At 48.1% G+C, this 16391-nt stretch overlaps 1 protein-coding gene across 13 annotated transcripts in view; it reads right to left on the reverse strand.

The window, feature by feature from the left end:
• The window catches only part of INPP4A (inositol polyphosphate-4-phosphatase type I A), a 135945-nt gene that overhangs the window by 34085 nt on the left and 85469 nt on the right, over positions 1-16391 (reverse strand). For 9 of the 13 annotated variants that reach the window (XM_027072626.2, XM_027072619.2, XM_027072624.2 and 6 more), the window contains 10 exons: positions 15423-15539; positions 15054-15133; positions 13352-13463; positions 12458-12548; positions 11831-11978; positions 8874-9004; positions 6917-7021; positions 6280-6388; positions 3975-3992; positions 1125-1308 (listed from right to left, as the gene is read on the reverse strand). In XM_027072626.2, coding sequence (XP_026928427.1) covers positions 1125-1308; positions 3975-3992; positions 6280-6388; positions 6917-7021; positions 8874-9004; positions 11831-11978; positions 12458-12548; positions 13352-13463; positions 15054-15133; positions 15423-15539 — 1095 coding nt within the window. The remainder of the gene's footprint in view (positions 1-1124; positions 1309-3974; positions 3993-6279; positions 6389-6916; positions 7022-8873; positions 9005-11830; positions 11979-12457; positions 12549-13351; positions 13464-15053; positions 15134-15422; positions 15540-16391) is intronic. The other 4 variants (XM_027072629.2, XM_027072628.2, XM_027072621.2 and 1 more) reach the window with 1 other exon arrangement.

Genomic DNA, 16391 nt, shown 5'->3' on the forward strand with positions numbered 1-16391 from the left:
AAAGGCTGCCACGTGAGCAGTTTAAAGGTTCCCACAAGAAGTCTGGAGGACACAGAGAGAATGGACAGAGGTCGAGGAACCTCTGACTTTCTTCAATCCCTGCCTGCCTCTGAGCCTGACAGGACTCCAGGAAGGGGCTGAAGAGAGCCCCGGTTCCTTGTCTTCACCAACTCCCTGAGCTGTCCACTCTAGTTATAGGGGACAGGCCTGACATTGGTTCGATGACTGAAGTCTTATCTTCTCTGCATCTAATCCTTGAAGCCCTGGGCTCTGAGCAGTGGGGCTCTCAGCACAGCACTGTGGTTCTGGGGAATTCTGTATGCAGGAGTTAGTTCTGTGGCTCATAATTTTCCTTCTGATAACATCATCTTTCTTTTCTAAGTGGATCTAATTCCCAGCTCTCAATATTTTTGCTAAGTGAACACATGTGAAGGATATAGCACATTCTGATCAGGAACAGCATCTCACCCCACCAAAGTGGGTGTGAGTGGGGAAGTGTGATCAGAATCTGTGTGTGCATGTGTGTGTGTGTGTGTGTGCGTGTGTGTGTGTGTTGAGAGACTGAGTAATTTGAAAAAGCATCATCCATCAAGATGATCTGGTGTATCTAATCCCCCAGTTTAAACCAATATTTGTATATTTTTAATCAGGATCAAATTTTGGTTAATTAGAAAACAGCTTACTGTTTATATTTAGGCCAATGAAGTTGTGTTTTCCTTATTGTATGTTTGTGTAATAATTCAGCTTCTTTTTTCAAATTCCAAGTCAATAAAAATGTGGCAAAAAACATACTGAGTAGGCAGTTGCTAAGAAAGCTGTGGAACTATGCCAGATTCAACAATGAACCCCATGGATTTGAGGGGAGACATATCTGCATGAAGTAGCAGCTGGAAGTCACATGCTCTGGGATCTGTCCTTGGCCTGCCCCAACCAGTTCTGTGGCCACAGGCAAATCACCTAACCTCCCAGGGCCTTTGGGGGAACCAAACCTGAAACTAGATCTTCAAGGTCATCCCAATGTCACCCTTTCTGTGGACACCTCCAAGCACACATGGGGTGTCCCAAGTGTTTCTAGAAACCCAAGGGAGCCCCCATCCCACATGCAGCAGGGTAGTCCCTCCTACCTTGTCTGCTAGAATGGCGAGGGTTCTTTCAAGACCTGTGGCAGACCTGTCCTTGGCTGCCCTGGAGAGCCGCTCTGCATAATAACTCACTTGGGTTTTCAGGGTATTGATCTGGGCAATGATCTCCTTGGCTCTGATGATGTCCTGTGGTATGTAGATTATGGACTGGCAGCTGGATGGTGTACTGTAAAGGATAAAAACAGATTCTAAGGGCTTTCCTCAAATGTATGAAGATGGCAGCAGCATCCCAACCCTAGCCCACAACCAACACAAAGTTAAGTGTTCTGATTCTCAGGGATGTTCTCCTAGGCTAGTCTACCTGTTGACAGGCAAAAGCAGTCTACAGCCATACCACCCTGAACGCGCCTGATCTCGTCTGATCTCGGAAGCTAAGCAGGGTCGGGCCTGGTTAGTACTTGGATGGGAGACAGGCAAAAGCACATCTCAAGAGATTTCTTCTGTCCATATGGTAGAAGCCTTAAAATATTAAAACAATGAAGTCTTTTATCTCCATTTGTACATGTCTATATTCTTATGTAAGTATGCACACAGATACTGAGCCCAGTAATTACCCAAATACTAATAATCTTTCACCTAAGAACCTCACCTGTCAAGTTCTCAGCAGTACAGAAATGGAGACACGGGATCTGCTAATCCCAGAGGGGTCAGTTTACCACAGTGAAGGGAGATTGCCATGGGTGCTGGACTTTCCACAAGAAACCTATTTCTCCATTTGGCCAATCTTCAAACTTTCTGTGCACACCCACATAGTTCTCCTCCCTCACACCTCTGACCACAGCAAACTGGACTTCCTTCTCCAGTGCTTCTCTACTTGGAAAAACAATGTCCCATCGGATGAAGAGGAGGTACAGAACGTGCCAGGCCAGAGGCCAGGCCTGGGCACCTCAACAGCTTTGAAAACCTGGCTCTTCCTCCTTCCCTACCTTCTCACCATCAAGCAGTATGTGATCTTAGGATCGATGTCAAGGCTACAGCCCAGCCCCTGCGCAGCACAGACATAGGCCTCCAGAGAACTGACTCTACATCCTGGCTATGTGGGGCCTGGCTAACGTATCTGGCCATTCTAGTATATGTGCTGCCGAAGCGAGCACCATGTTTGGCCATTCAAGATGGAGGTGATAGATGGCAAGTCTCTCAGTGAAGATCCGAAACCATCTTAATATTACACATTTATTTTTCAGACCATCTGAGAAAGCCAAAGAAAGCAGAGAGTGGTAAAGCACCGATGTCCTCATTGTCTCTTGCAATCTGAAGTTGTGAGCTCTAGTCCCCATCCTTATCAGCCCTGACTGGTTCCCTCAAAGGGCTGTCCTTTGGGTTTTGGGGAAGAGAGTGAAGGTGGAGGAGCACAACCTCCATAGTTCCCTCTGGAGATGAGGGCTGCAGATCCTCCTCTGCCAGGCCCTTTCCAGGGTAACCCGAAGGCAGGTCACCAAGAAACTTCCCTTGACAGACTATGGTGTAAACATGCAAAACCCAAAAACCAAAGCACCCCAGAAAGAAACAACACCCCAAGCCCACACACCACAGTAAAACACAATGGATTTGCCAGAAGCCCATGCAGCAGACCGCAACCAAGCCCACGTGATCTGAGAAGTCATTTCACAGCACGATGTGCACATGACTACTTTCCAATCTGCAATCACTCTTCCAAATGAATAGCTGCCATTTCAGACAATTTAGTCTTAAAAATACAATCTCAAATAGAATTTTTAAAAATCTGTTTTTCCCTGGCCCCAATATTTCGAGCACACATGCAATGTGTGCTTCAGGTAGATACACACGTGTGTATGTAGATGATCGTGTACACTTCAACCAATACATACCATTCCCCCCAAGTCAGAAGGAAAGCACCACCCCCTACTCACCTTGTGTTCTCACAGGCCACGTTCTAATAACAGTAATCCAGGACTTACACACAGGAAGCATATGGCGGGGGTGTGGAAGAGTAAATTTCAAAGAGCTGCCGCTCAGTGATGATCGTGAATATACAGTCACCTAGTCCTAAAAGTGGGGAAAGCTGCAGAGGCCTCAGTATGGGTGGGAGGTTCCTCAGCACCTGCTGTCCCCACCAGAGCCCTGACATCTCAGGCAGGGCCCAGTCATGGCCCCTGAGCCTCACCAGCTCTGAGATGGCAGCAGCTCCAAAGGGCTGCAGGGGCTTCTGGGGCCTGTCACCAAGTGAAGGGCACTGCACAGGCCTGGCTGTAGCCTGAGCCAGCACGTCGGGCGTGACCGCGGAGGGCCTGGGGGAGCGGTGGAGACCCCAGGCAGCAGACAGTGATTTCCGGCTGCCATCTAATTCTTTGGTAGAAAAAGTCACTTGGTTATATTAACTCTTGGTTTGCCCTCAGGGGGAAAATTGACCCAAGGAACACTGTTTTAAAAATCTGCATAAATTATTATTATGAAAATGTAAGCTGGCTTCATTCCCGCAAGAGGCGATAGGAAAGGGAAACCTGAAGCCCTAAGACTCTTGTAAAAGAAGCCAGAAAGGGATTCCCAGCCACACCAATGGGTTGACTTGAAATTCCAGCACCCAGGACTTGCCTGGCCTGGGAGGAACAGGACTGGTTCTTCTCTCGGAGCAGAGTGCACACAGCAACGAACTGCTGCCAGATTTTAAAGGTAAAATGGTGGACTGGAGACAGGCTATTCATTATCAAAGAACATTGCAGTTGGAAGGGAGAATTCTGTCTACGAGGCTCTAACTAGGGGCCCCGGCGGCACCGAGGGGTGAAGCACCTCACAGAGGAGGGGACAGCACAGGCTTTCTCTACATGAGAGCAAGACCCAAACAGACACTCTCTCCACAGACAGAAAACTCACCAACACTCCTCAAAACTGCTAAAGAAAAGAACCAAAACGAAATATTAGGAGTTAGCAAACACTAAATGCAAAACAAAAAATTAAAAAGCCAAGTTATCTTTTGTCAAAATTCTTCAAGTTAGGTGTCGAGGCCCCCCACTGCAGGGACAATAAAACTCATGAGCCCAATGTGCTCAGTCATCAGAGCAACATCAGTGCCATTGCACAAGCCCCAGGGAGACATTTCACCTGTGGGCAAGTTATGTCTGCATTTAAAGGAAAGTTCAAATAATGAAAATCATTTCTGCAAGCAGTTTTATAATGGGAATAGGAAATTAAATGAAAATTTATATTATTTATGTGAAAAATACTCCAGAGGCATTTTGAAAATAAGTTCTAAAGTTAACATACAGAGTAATCAGGTATTAACATCCTGACCTTTCTGGGACAGGGACAGCCAGTGGTGAGCCCTCCTGATGGGCTTTCCCCCCTAGGGCCTGTAGCACCCTCAAATCTCCTACTCTAACCCCCACACAGCCACATGCAATGGAGTGACAGACACGCAATTTCTTGGCAGGCTGTGCAGAGCTGCGGTGGGCCCAGGAAGCTTCCTCTTCATCCTAATTCCCAGAGAACCCTGGAGTCAGTGACTCCTCAGGCGGGTCTGGTTACATGGCTTGTCTGGGCAAGGAAGAGCCCTTGTGGAATCAATCAAGGTCAAGCAGACTGTCTGGGGGCTTCCCAAGAATGTTGCCTTGCCCTTAAGGCTGAAATTCCTCTTCCTAACCCCTGGCCCTTTCTTGTTCTTCCTGCATCCGGCTCCGGGGCTCCCTTGGTTTTGGGGTAACCTGTGCACACATCCCAGTGATGATTTCTCATGGTGTGCTCTCTTCCACCTGCCTGCTTATCCTCCAGCCTCACCCCATGGGTAGAGAAACTCCTACCTGCATCCCTGATCCCCTTAGCCCACTGACCAGCTACTGCACCTGACCTTTCACCCCCTCCTTGACCCAGTGTGCGGTCAGTTTTCTCAATCTGTGTCCTGACTCCTGGCCACGGAAGCACAGAGCCCCCGACTTCCCCAGCAGGTGCTAATACTCTCCACCTGGAAGCCTTGTTGATTCTCTTGATGCCCCTGGGCCTTTGCTTCAACTTCCTTCCAGCTGTTCCATTCTCCATTGATAAGTCTGACACTTTCAACTCCACATTCTCCAGAGGCTGATCCACGGTATCTGCAGCTTGTTCCTTCATTCCTCAAAGATCTCTCTGCATCTCACTTTCTTCTCTAGTCCCTTCTACGACTACGTGCCTGGTCTGGCCTTTGCATCTCCAGATGCATTCACTTTCATCTTCCCTATCAGCCTGAACACATCATCAAGTAATAACCCTTCTCCCCAAGGGGACACCTTTGTGCTACTTCCTTTACTTCATGGTCCCTGGATCTTACAGGATCATTTACACTCTTGCCCCTACCTCTTACACTCTCATCCCTCACCTACATAAATCCTGATGGGTGACATTCTGGAAGCGTACCAACACTTCCCACATATCCAACACAACAGCTGGGATTTATGGCTGTCTCCACATCACCCATGCTCCAGGCATGGCACTGCTTGCTCCAAATGGTGGAGTTGACTTGTCTGCTCCCAGGCAAGGCAGGGAGCTCCTCAGGGCCAGGGCTACATCTGTCAGCCCCACAACCCTGGTCACCAGCGTGTGGCCCCGCACTGCGCAGGCTGCCAACGAGGCCAGCCCTCACCCTCAGCTCCTCTCCTCAAAACACCATGCCTCAGCCACGCCTCACTGCATCCTCCACAACACCCTCCCCCACCTGCCTACCTGGCAATTTCCTGCTTGGACTGCAGCTGTGTGCAGCTCCCACCCCCACCCCCTCTAGCCTTCTTAAAACGGGGAATGTTTACCACTGCAGTCCTTTTAGGAAAGGAAACGATCTCTTGCAGGCTTCACACTTTGTGACATTCGACACACACCACACACCTGGTGTGACTGACTAGGGGCTTTAAGGGACGGCTGAGCCAGCGGAGAGCCCACAAAGGGTAGCCACCTTCCAGGGGAATTTCAATTTGCTGTTCACTTGCGGGGGTCAGGACCACTAATCAGGTGCCCTCATCACTACCCAGCTCAGCCACACACACAGAGTAGCACAGGGGCAACGAGGCAGCTCCTCCCGCCACACAAAAGCACAGTGGATGGCTGGATTTTTGCAGTCATATTTTGATTCTTTTTTTTTTTTTTTTTTTTTTTTTTTAGCCTAGGAAGCACCAGACAGCCATACAAGGACCACAGACACCCTCCGTATACTTACTGCTTCTTGGTCTCTTCAAATTTGTGCAGCTTTTTGCGGAGACCTCCTGACTTAAAACCTTGGCAGTGTGCTGCTGGCGCTCCGATGGTAACGATGTCATAATTCTGATCTGAATGACAGAAAGCTCTCCTCCATTACTCTGGGCTCAGGCCTGTGGACAAGCCAGCTACAGGGATATGCACGCAGCTCTGGGACCCTGCCCCTCCGGCCCATTTCCAAGCAGCCTGTTCCCTCAGTCCCATAGCTTGGATTGTCTGCAGGGCCCCTAGAGCCCAGCACCATCATCTCAGCAGAGGTTCCTACATGTCTTGAGATGGAGCCATAAAGGGCCGGAGGCAGCCACCAGCAAGACTCACCTTGTAACCCTCCTTGGGAAGGGTAACTAACAGGAGACTTTCTGCCACAGAAACACAAAGGGAAGCTGGAAGGAGGACAGACGAGGGGGCAGGAACAAAAGGAGGGAAAAGACAAGGGCACAAAGACCTTACAAAGGTCCTGTAACATGTCTCTTATCTCATTTGCCGGGCAGAAGAACATACAGGGAAGGCTGGACATATGCAGGGCAACTCGGGGGCCAGGTGCACAGGGAGAAAGGAAGTGAAGTGTGATTCAGCGAGAGGAACAGAAAAATAGTTACCTGACCCCCCATCGTCTTGAACTCTCATCCTCTGTATGTGCAAGTTTGTAGGAACAAATTCTAACTTTTTATCTGCTTTCAAACTGCTTGCTTTAAACGAGGGACCTAAAGAAACAGAATATGAGAAAACAAGGACCATTGACATGTACCCTGCACTCAGGAATGGCAAGTAGAACAGAGATATTCTGAGGAAGTCGCTACGAGTAAGCATGAACACGCTGGCAGTGGCCTAGGAAATTCTGAATTACCCATGAGCACATTTCATTTCCAGATGGCGGGTGGGTGAAACACTGGAGGGAGGGAGGCTCGCTGGCCAGAAGACTGGCTCCAGGCACTCAGGTGGAGAGCAGAGCCGGGCAGAAGCAGCTTCAGAAAGCTACGGTTACTGGTGCCCTGCCTTCCCATGACTCAGCTCTCAACTGAAAGGTCCGCCACAAAGACTGATTTTGTGCAACACGATGTCAGCACTGCTATAAAAAGCAAATGGGTCCATGCTAGGGACTGCCTGTTCCAACTTTAGAGACTGCCATCATGCAAGAGCTGAGAAATTGGTTCGACTAGAGCAACACATCTCAATTCTGCAACGGGGTGAAAAGGTCTGCTCATCACCTCAGATCTATCAAGATGAACAGATGCCGCACAGCATGGATAGCGACCCTCTGAAACACAAACCTAAATGTGTTCCCTTGTTTACACAAAGGGTGGCGGCGGGGGGGGGGGGGCGCAGTTAAGGTGGATGATGTTTTGTAACTACCATCTACGATCTTGTTTCTCTGATCAGAATCCAACACTAATTAAGAACTACATGCCTAGAAAAGAAAGGGATTATAAATTAACCGACAATCAGAAGAACAGAAGAAATAGACCTTTTCTCTAGTGATAAAAGGTGAATTTTGCCAGGATACAAAATGCAGACCAGCCGATGTCTGCTTTGCATTTTGCCCTAGGAGACTGTCCTCCAGGACCTGATACTCACAGTGGCCCAGAAATCAGCAGTAGTGGCATCCTGAGAGCCTGTTAGAAATGCAGAATCCTAGATCTGCACTGCAGCAAGATCCTCAAGGACCAGGATGCACACTGACATTTGAGATTCTCTGCTCTGGAAACTCAAGCTCATGTGGGTTTCCTGCTTTCTCAGGTAACAGGTACCTGGCATGGGTAGGTGCCTAAGTTCCTTCAGTCATATGCTGCCAATATACTTAGACCTGCCCTTCAGATTCCAACCAAACCCGGGACACCATCATCTTGTCCTCATGCCTGTATCTGGCTTCTTCTCAGCCAAGTTCATGGACAAGTTCCTATGTTCTGTGTCAAAACCACAGTAAAGACTCGAGATCTTCTTTTAACCCCAAAATTCCCTTATGTAATGGGGGAGAAGGAAAGAATGTGAAGATAGAGAATAAAGAAAACCCAAAAAATTCATTCTGTTTTTGAATAAAAAGGGAATTAGTTAAGAATAGTCTTCTAAATCTACCCTTAAGAGTGTTTTGAAAATCAAATAGCATCTTTCAAGAAGAAAGGTTCCTGTACTTCACTCTTGTTTGAGTCTTAAAATGGAGAGCTCCACTTAGACAATTGAGACGTTCAATGCAAGGACTGTTAAATATTTAAAGTGGGAAGTCTAGGAAACCACTCTGTCTGAAAGTAAATGGTTTATGTCTTTTGGGCATTTCCCTTGGGCATTTTAGACAAAGATGAAAAAATACCTTGAACCAACAGCCTGTGATTTCATCTCTCTTAAATTTCATCCTACGTTAGTTGGCAGATGACACCAGAGAAGGAATTTTCAATGCATTTCACATACTTGTCTTAATTAAGATCTGAGAAATCCATATTCTAAGGAGTTCACACCTACATGAGAATCTATTTTTAAAAACCCATTAGGAGTGTCTGTCAGTGACAGTACTGGAGCCAGGTTCTGGTTTGCTAGCTGGGAAAGGGGAGACCCAGCACCCACCTTTGTACTGATGGAGGTCAGTGAGGTTCTCCTGGTACGTGAGGATAATGGTCTGGTACTGAGTGACAATCTGGCGCCGGAGGCTCTCCCAGCAAGGGGACAGATCCCCCAACTCCTCCAGTTCACACACTCTGCAAGACACACATACATCAGGCCGTGCAGCCGGCTCACTTCTCTGCGAGGTGCACAGGAGTCCTAACCAAGCAGGAGAACAAAATGGACATGGACATATCGCCGATGCCAGGGAAGGCCTCGCACAATGGCTACACCACAGGTCTACAGAGCAAGCAGTGGGGCAGCATGACAGAGCGCTCTAAGAGGAATGGCCGTGTGAAGGGCAGGCCACTCACCATGTGGAAAAACACCCAGAGAAGCTTTTCACAGAAACTCTGTCAAATGTCCGGGGAAAACCAAGTGGAGGAGAGGGGCTTTAGGGGAGCGGTTCCTTGCTGGTACCCACATAGGCCATGCGGGTGAAGGCCTGGATTGCAGCCCATGTGAGTCTGGGCAGCACAGAAGGACGTGGGACCGTCCTGGAAGACGAGAGGAGTGGAGGCCTGTAAGCGACTGCATGAGGCCATCTCACTCACCTGTCTCCCCCAGGAGCTGCTGAGACAGCTTCTCACTGCCCCCACGTTCTGGGGAGGCCTGGGCCTTCCTGTCCCGCCCCTAAGAACATTGCAGCGAAACATAAAGCTGCCGAGCAGCAGTGTACATGCTCTGCCGCACTTACCCAGCCCCCACTATTTCAGTGCCGTCCCTCAGGGTAAGGGGCCAGGGCCACGGGGAGCTAGCAACTTTGGCTGTGCCTCCTTTGGCTGTCTATGGGAGTAATGAGTTGTTTAAATCTAAAAGTTACATGAGGGCAGGAAAGGGAGAAGAGGAGAAGAAAAAAGAGGATCTGTCACCTCCAGAAAAATTAAAAGCTGTATAAAAACTGAAATATAAATGTCTTAGCTCAGCAGTAAAATAACAGCTACATAATCAGAATAATGAAAACACAAGATGGATTTTAAAAAAAGAAAAAAGGATAACCATATTAGGAAGCTGGGTAATGGGAAACTACAAAAGACCTAAAATCTTTATCACAGGGAATGAGTAGCTAATCCCTGAAACTGGTTAGTTAAGAGAATACTATATTTAGAAACATAGTGGTAAACAATGGCTAAAAGTGGATGTTTCTGGGAAGTAGATCAGAGAGGAGAAGGCCTCAAGACTTATGTTGTTGGCACTATTATGCTGTTTTGGCACTATTTGTTTTTTCATACTATGCATGTTTTCCTTTGGGGGGGGGATTAAAAAAAGCTAATTCTGTGTAATCTACTAAATTCTCTGAAGGTAAATAGAGAGTTGTACCATTTTATTATTATTAAATTAGCAACATCAAAGTAAAAGAACACCAAAGTGGGCAAGGCTGTGGTGAGGCCTCCGTCCCTGCTCACTGCTGGCCAGCTCGCCCACCAGCTGTGGGTCTGCTCACGAGCACATGAGCCCTGTCTGCCGCAGCTGCTGCTGGGCTCTCTCTGGTGTCTCTACCCATGCGTCACGTGGCTCCTTCTTAGGCTCCGGGTGTCAGCTTAATGTCACGGCTCACAGAGGCTTGCCCAGACCGCCCTCCTTCTCACCACCCCTTCTGATTTCTGTACGCAGCTCGTGCAGCCGGGGCTCTGTGCACGGCCCCTGCTTCTCCAGAGGGTCTGTCTCTCACGGTCTGTCTCGCTCCTCAAGAAGCCTCCCATACCAGGCACACCACCAGCCACGTGTGTAAAACGCAACAACGCCCTCAAAACCAAAATGCCTTTGAAATGAATAAATGCTTTCAAGTTATAGTCTGAGGGGTGCCTGGGTGGCTCAGTTGGTTAAGCATCCAACTTTCAGCTCAGGTCATAATCTCATGGTTCGTGAGTTCAAGCCACACATGGGGCTGTCTGCTGTCAATGCAGGGCCCACTTTGGAGCCCCTGTTCACTAGCTCCCCCCCCCCAAAAAAATAAATAAACATTAAAAAACAATATATATATATATGTATATATATGTGTGTGTGTGTGTATATATATATCTTATATACATCTTGTGTGTGTGTATACACACACACACACAAGATACAGTCTGAATAATGGGAATTTGTGCCATAGTTAAAAATTATAGCACAAAAACCGAAGATCTATGCAAAAGCAGATGGGAGCTAGGAAAAACTGAATATGGAAAAGGTGAAAGGAAAAATGTTAAAATTAAAATAACTGTAAAATAATACATGTAGAGAGATAAAGCAGCTTATTGCATTATTCTTGTCATTTTCCTCTGAGGTTGATTTCTTTTTCAAGATAAAAAAATTTTTAAAAATAGCTGTATTAAAACAGTGAGATTCTGACTGCATTATTTCCTTTCATGCTCTGTCATATTGTGTTCACAATTAACATCATTTTATGATGAGCAGAAATGACATCTGAGGAAGACAGGAGACACAATCTGTGGTGCTGAATCACCTCTCTGGCTTCTCCCTGTCTTGGGACCATTGGAATATGCCCTGGGCTGAGATATACGGAGGAGCAGAGGGCCCCAGTGGGCTGTACTTAGGCTTCTGTAGCCTGTATCATTGTGGCCCTACCCTAGGAAACCGCTGACCCAGGCAGCCAGGACCAGAGAACTATCAGCCAGTCCTAACTCTCTGCAGGCCAACTGAGGGGAAAGGAGAAGGGAAGGGAAGGGAGCAGGTACTGAGTGCTGGGCACACATCTGGTGCTTCTGGCACCTTGGCTTGCACAGGAACTCCAAGATACAGGTGAGCAAACGCAGGCTCTGGCAAGCCCAGGCCACAGAGCAGGCAAGTGGTGGAGGCTGGGTCTGCAGTCTGGTCTCTCTGCTGCCAGTGCTCTACCCACCACATCTAACTTTCCAGAAAGGAAGGGGCATACGACATGGGCATGACGGGCGGCTGGTCTCTCCACATGGCCTCACCTGGCCGCATCTTCTTCCAGCAGGAGCTTCACGAACTGCCGGGGCACGTGCAGGGAGAGCACGCTCTCTGCCATCTGCTCCAGGATCCGCAGGTGGTTGCCGTCGGTGGTGGGGAACCGGTACATGCGGCAAATGGCGCCGCCGAACACTGAGGTGAGGTGGCAGGGGAGACCGAGGCTGTGTGTGAGCTGGCTGCAGGCCTGTCGCACGGGCCCTCCTCCCCAGGCCCTCAGCAGGGCTTCTTACTGCTCATCTCAAGGGAACGAAAATATTTAAACCAAAACCCGCCAGGGGACAGCCTGCGTGCTCCTCCCCTGCGACATGTAATCTTCTTGTCCCAGGATGTGTAACTAATTCTAAAGTGCAGGAGCTGGGGTGGGGAGGTTTTCAGTCACAAAACCCAAGGCAAAATGAGAAAGAGTGAAATGAAGGAGGAACCCTCGCCCCCTCCCCGCCTTGCTTGGAGTATTACTAATTCCATATGCTGGTAAAAGGCACGGCCTTTTGAAAACGCGGCACAGGATGCCTGGCCATGATAACCAGAGCAGGTGGGGAGGAAAGGGTGACCGCGGGCCCAAGAGGACACTCACAAGAGTGGCAAGAGTACCAACGGAGGAAGCTGTTTACCCGATTTCAGTAAAGTGTCTTTTCGCAGCGAAGCATATTTGGATCGGATTCCCAATGCCTCAGTCAAGCTCTCATCAACGGGCAGAACCATCTGAGGATGTGTACAGAAAAACACAGAGAAGCAGTAAGGCCCAGACAACTCCAGAACACCCAGTAGGAATGTGGCCTAGGTGCATCATATATTACTCTTAAAAAATTAGTCTCCACCATTTACTCTACAATAAACACACTGCCCAAGCCATAAATAAATCCACCTCCCAGTATACTGAACTTAGGCCACGCACACACCATTTTCTAGTGACAAGCTCAGTTCACCTGGTATTGCATTGTTGTGATGTATAGAATGAGAGGGAGGAAACAGATGATGCCCAGGAATGTTATCACAGCCTGATGTTCTGGGCTTATTTGGAGTAATTTTATGGCAATGACCACTTACCAGTGTTTGGACTCTTACTTAGAACTGTAGTCTGAAAGCATGAGAGGGTCTGCGTGAGCAATGATGCATGGAGACAGGGTGACAGAGAGGGAGGGGAGGAGATGGAGAGAAGGTAGGTGAGAGGGTGCAGAGGTGCACAAGGTGGCTGTGGGGCACGTGTGTGCCTGGGAGGGAAGATAGAACAAAACAGCAAAGGTAATCCCGGTGTCATTCCATACCCCCCACGAGTAGCCCCTCTCCCCTCCTGACTGCAGATTCCCCAGCCAGGCTCCCCCAGCAGAGCCTTGCATACCATGCTCCCTGAGAGGACCCCCTTCTATTTTGAGAAGTGCCTGGGGGTACTTGGCACCTCCTGTCTTGGGGGCTCTGTCTTTCCCTTCCCTGAGGCCAGAGGCAAAGTCGACTTGGACAGGTCCTCTTACTCCTTCTAATGGAGAGGGGCAAGGTGGTGTGCTCACCCTCCCATTGACGGTGTCCAGAGACCGAGTCACAGGAGGCCGCTGGTCCGACTTCTCCTCCATCTGCCAGCCAATCACGGTGATGTTACCCACGCGGTCACTCTCGGCAGATCTGCAATGAGCAATGTGCTCTGGTGAGAGGTGCTGTGCCTGCACTTCATTTTCTGTTTAAATGCAAAACTCAGCCATCCTGGGTCATCGAGGGGTGCCAGGATCCGGCCTGCTGGTCAGCCGGCCAGCATTCACTATATACACAGGCTCCGGGGGAGGCAGACAAGGAAACCATGAGAGCACAGAGAAGGGCTGCATCTGAGAGGGGACACAGCACCACAGAGACCTGTGGATGTGCCTGGTAGCTAGTTGGAGGGGAGGTGCCCACCAGCCCCTGAGCTGACCCTGCCCCAGGGAGTGATGAGGACACATCTCAGAACCAGGACTGGAGAGTACTTCCTTCTGGCACTGAACCCCTTCTGCTCCTTCCCACCTATCCTTAAGCTCTGAGTAGACCCAAGACCTCAGATCTAGATCTCAGACCTAGATCTGGACACCAAGTATGCTGAGGTCACCCAAGGTTTCCCAAAGCCTCTGAATCCTGCTATGACATAGTTAATGCCACTCCAGCCCTGGTCAGCTTTGCCCCTAAGACCCCTAAGACCCCTCAGGGTGGCTGCCAGCTGCGTGGGTCCATCTGATTCATCCAGGGAAGCCCCAGGGATACCCAAAGCCTCAGCCTTTTTATTTCAGATGTCTGATTAGCCACGTTCTCAATTTTTCTGTGGTCACATACACCGACAATTTCCTTTGTGACTTTTTCTCATTGTTCTCATGCCTGGAAAAATGTTTCCCCATTCTCTCTGCGCAAGAGTCGTACATAGCTCCTTTTCAAAAGGATGAGGTCCTCCTCTTTCATTTAACTCTAATATAATTAGAATTAGTTCTATCACAGGATGTACCTGAATATTTTTCTCTAGCAGCCCTTTGCCCCACAGTACCCTTTGAATTTTCTCTTAAGACTCGCCCTTTATCCTGAGTCAGGTTCCCTAGGCACACTGAGGACTGCAGCCCAATGCCTGCCACGTGGCCGTCACCACAGATTCAGAATTGTGTGCTATCCAGCAGGTAATTAACCATCGCCAAATTCCTTTTGCAATTTCGGACTATTTTCCAAAATTCTACATTATTTTGAAAAAGAGAACACCATTTTAGGGTTTGGGTGAGAACTGTCCCCAAAATGAATTTAGAAACGGCTGACATCTTGACCTCTTCATCCTCCTTCCAGAGATACAGTACGGGTTCCCTTCCTGCTTTCCTTCCATAAATATTTATGGAGTGCCAGGACCTGTTCTAGGTGGTTAGGATTCAGCCATGAAGCAAGACAGACAAAAACCCTGCTATCTAGCAGATCATATTCTATTGGGGAGAGAAGAGATAACAGACAAAAATATGTATGTATCTAGACTTCCTTCAGGTCTGCTGGGCACATATTCCCTTTAGGTACAACTGGGCTCATATTTCCTATGGACACCACGCATTGCCATTCCCTGACAGGCCCACTTCAGTGAACAAACCACCTCCTCACTTAGGTCAGCCTTTGGGACAGGGCTGGGCACTCTTTCCGTACAGGAAATGGGGCCTTTCCCCACATCCATGCCTGGACATCATAATTTCAGATTATTTCAAGGGAATAAAATTAAACACCAACCTTAATGTTAAATGCAACCTATGATGCCTGTCTTGGAGAAGATCTTTGACAATGAATGTTCCAGAGCCCAGTAAATACATCTAAGGAAGAGGGGGGAAAGAAGGCATTAGTACGCTTTCTTTGCCTCTGGTCCAAATAACAGGTCTCAGAGGAGTCCAGCTGGCTGGTTCCCATAACACATCTGACCCTCATCTCAGGAGCCCAACAGAGATGCTCAGGAAGAAATTCCTAAAGACAAATATATTTGGACATCAGTTAATTTGTGACCAAAGTAATAATGTTAATCTGTGTTTAGCTCTCACTCAAATGGTTACAGAACTTAAAAAAAAGGGGAAGAAAAATCTCATGAACCACAACGTGTTACTTAACTGTTCCCTGAGATCTATCTTTGACATCATACACGGAGAGTTTGATTTGTGTCATCTGATTGATAAGGGAGTCTTGAAAGAAGGCAATACTGCTTAGAAATATAGGATTGTTGGTTCCCTGGAATAGAAAAGAGAATAATCAGAATACAGAGTTTTATTTTTAAAAGTAAATGGTTTTGAAACACACCCAAATTTTCAGAACGAGACACTAATGTTCTTACCAACTTGGATCAACACAAACACTAATGGCGGCTTAAATGGATGCATACAAACCAACCAAAATGCTGCTTTCCAAAAAGACAAAGTTTCTGACACACCTCTATAGATCCAGGCACAAGCAGGCTCACCACCCAAGACATGCCTGAGGGCTCACTCTAAGGGTTTCTCACTCAGTAGAAGGGATTTTCCAAAATTGAAATAAGTTGGATGTACATGTGTATTCTTAGTATTACAACTTCCGATGAGTTATATACTTGGATCTACCACTGTGGGTTGTTCCTTTAAGATGTACAAAGACAGATGAAAATGAATGGCTTGAGTCGTTTCTTATTTCCAGAATCCTGTAGTTGGCATAATTAAGGCCTGACCTTTTGAAGGCTATGCCTTTCAAAGGACTAGCTCTTGGTTTCCAGATCACAGGTAGTCATTTGCTGGCAGCTTAGCCCTGTCCCCACCCCCCAAGAGCCCCATATCATATTCTCTTTCCCAGGTAGTGGTTAACTATCTTAGCCAAATGGTTAATGGTTCCTGTTTGTACCTGCTGTGGGTCCCATGCCTCTAGCTGCTCTCCCTCTGCAACTTCAGACCTAGTCTCTAAAAGTCTGCCGGACAACCCCTCCTGGGTGGCCTGCTGGGGCCACAGCCCACCCAATCTCACCCTCCATCTGCCCTTGGTTAAGCCCATCTCTGCCTCTCTTCCCAAGGAGGCCACAAATGTCTGCTTTGGTGCCTCTTTCTCCGTCATTCTCAA

The sequence above is a fragment of the Acinonyx jubatus genome, chromosome A3, assembly GCF_027475565.1.
Source record: "Acinonyx jubatus isolate Ajub_Pintada_27869175 chromosome A3, VMU_Ajub_asm_v1.0, whole genome shotgun sequence".
NCBI lineage: Eukaryota > Metazoa > Chordata > Mammalia > Carnivora > Felidae > Acinonyx > Acinonyx jubatus.